This window comes from Medicago sativa, chromosome 4 (assembly GCF_051527215.1).
Source record: "Medicago sativa cultivar Bolivia chromosome 4, Bolivia_mono, whole genome shotgun sequence".
NCBI lineage: Eukaryota > Viridiplantae > Streptophyta > Magnoliopsida > Fabales > Fabaceae > Medicago > Medicago sativa.
This window is the reverse complement of record NC_140752.1, coordinates 16,008,617-16,010,551: the sequence shown is the minus strand read 5'-3', so window position 1 is coordinate 16,010,551 and position 1,935 is coordinate 16,008,617. Positions and strand designations below refer to the sequence as shown.

General features: G+C 36.0%; 1 protein-coding gene across 1 annotated transcript; it reads right to left on the bottom strand.

Annotated features, from left to right (window-relative positions):
* Nucleotides 1–554: 554 nt before the first annotated feature.
* LOC146926720 (uncharacterized) lies at nt 555–1,418 on the bottom strand. The gene is made up of 2 exons (XM_085706957.1): nt 1,276–1,418; nt 555–912 (listed from the first exon to the last, which is right to left on the bottom strand). Exons 1-2 carry the CDS (start codon nt 1,416–1,418, stop codon nt 555–557), a joined length of 501 nt encoding a protein of 166 aa, XP_085563083.1.
* Between the last annotated feature and the right edge of the window lie 517 nt (nt 1,419–1,935).

Sequence of the window (1,935 nt, the reverse complement as noted above, 5' to 3'; positions counted from 1 at the left end):
GGTTTTATGTTTGAATAAGGTTTTGGTGAATTATTGGTTTGGGTGGATGAAAGTTGTTTTTGATTGGTGGTTTGTGGTTTGGGTGAAGTTTGTGATTGAATTGTGGAAGAATTGAATTGGTTTGATGGAGTTTTGATGAAGATATGAAGGTTTGAAGGTTATGGAGGTTTTAGAGAGAAGTTTGAAGGTAGAGAGGTTTGTGTTTGAGAATGAATGGATTAGAAGAGAAAAATTTGATGATATAGGGGTGTAGACATCGGGCACGGCCGTGCCACCCGTGGCACGGGCCGTGCCAACCTTCTGTGGCTCTGGGCTGTTTTTGTGTTGCAAAACCTGGCACGGCCGTGCCAACCTTAGCACGGGCCGTGCCAACCTTCTGGTAAGGGGGACTTCAAAATTCTTCAATTTCTTAATTTTTTTTCGAATCACACTTGGACAATTACCTACAAAACAACTTAAAACAAAGAAAAATGAAACAAAAGCAATTAAATGTGTGGGTTGCCTCCCACGAAGTGCTCTTTTAATGTCATTAGCTTGACGGTCAATAGGTTTCTCTATCCTATACCCAATCTTTCACGAAGGGACAATGGCAGCAAACTGACAATATCTCCTAAGTCACACATGGCTCTTTCTATTTTCTCTGATCCTATGACACATGGTATGGAATAACGCTCTGCATCCTTAAGTTTAGATGGAAATTTATCTTGAATTATTTCAATTAGTTTCCTAAACTGCTTATCTAACTTGGACTCATCAAACCCTTGTGGTAAAGGAGTGTTTGGATTATATGGTGGTGGTATGTTACGTTTTTCACTTTCTACTACAACTTTCTCACTGTTTGGTTTTTCACTCTCTACCCCACCCTCAATTGGCTTGGTTTCTACAACAGGGTCCTCTAATTTCTTATCATCCCTAAGTGTAATAGAATTTATCGGGCCTTTGTGGTTGGTTTCAGTTTGACTCGGGAAGACTCCGGAGGGTTGTGGGGAAGAGGTTACTTGTTGGGTTACTTGAGGGATTTGAGTCTCAAGTATTTTGTTGTGAGTAGAAAGAGAATCCACTTTTGCGGAAAGCCTATTGAGAGAGTCATTCAAAATTCCAGCTTTGACTTTAAACTCTTGGTTATGCCTGATGTTATCTAATTCAAAATTTTCTATCAAAAGTTCCAAGTCGGATTTTTGAGGGACTCCTCGGTTGTTTGTAAAACAGGGTGGTGTTGTTTGTTGTCCAAAATTTTTTTGAGGGTCTTGAAAAAGAAATTGACTATTCCTAAACCCTTGGTTAAATTGAGCAACTTGCTCAGGATTTCTAACAACACTACCTAGTTGACATTCAACTCCGGTATGACCAAATATTCCATAAACTCTTGAAGGAGGTAAAACAGGGGTAGAAGTCCATTGATAGTAGTTTCGAGCCATGCCTGAAATCAAAACCGTTAAAAGATAGAAAAAAGAAATAAATAAATTAAGAGAGAGAGAGAGAGAGAGAGAGAAAGAAAGATATATATATATATATATATATATATATATATTTTTTTTTCTTTCTTTCTTTTTTTTTTTATTTAGGAAAGAAATATAAACAAAATATAGAATAAAATAAAATAAAGCAAAAGATTTTTTTTTTTATATATAAAATCAAATAAAATAAGGAAAAAGATTTTTTTTTTCCAGTCTAATCACTATTAAAAAGTTAATCAAATTACAACAACTCCCCGGCAACGGCGCCAAAAACTTGATAGAGCCAAACCGCAAGTGCACGGCCTATCGAAGTAATAGTAGTAAATAAGAGTATCGTTCCGCTAGGGAGTTGTGAATTCAATTAACTTTTAGAGAATGATTAGAAGAGAGAAAAGTTTATAAAAAGGGGGTTTAATTGCTGAAAGTAAATAACAATAATAATAAAGAGCCTTGGGATTATTGGTTCGTCATAATAACA

What these genes read in the sequence shown, in the direction of transcription:
- LOC146926720 (XM_085706957.1), bottom strand. Translation starts at nt 1,418, where the DNA reads ATGGCTCGAAACTACTATCAATGGACTTCTACCCCTGTTTTACCTCCT. An exon ending in GTTGCTCAATTTAACCAAGG is followed by an intron (nt 913 to 1,275) that starts GTTTAGGAATAG and finishes TATTACACTTAG; the next exon opens with GGATGATAAGAAATTAGAGG.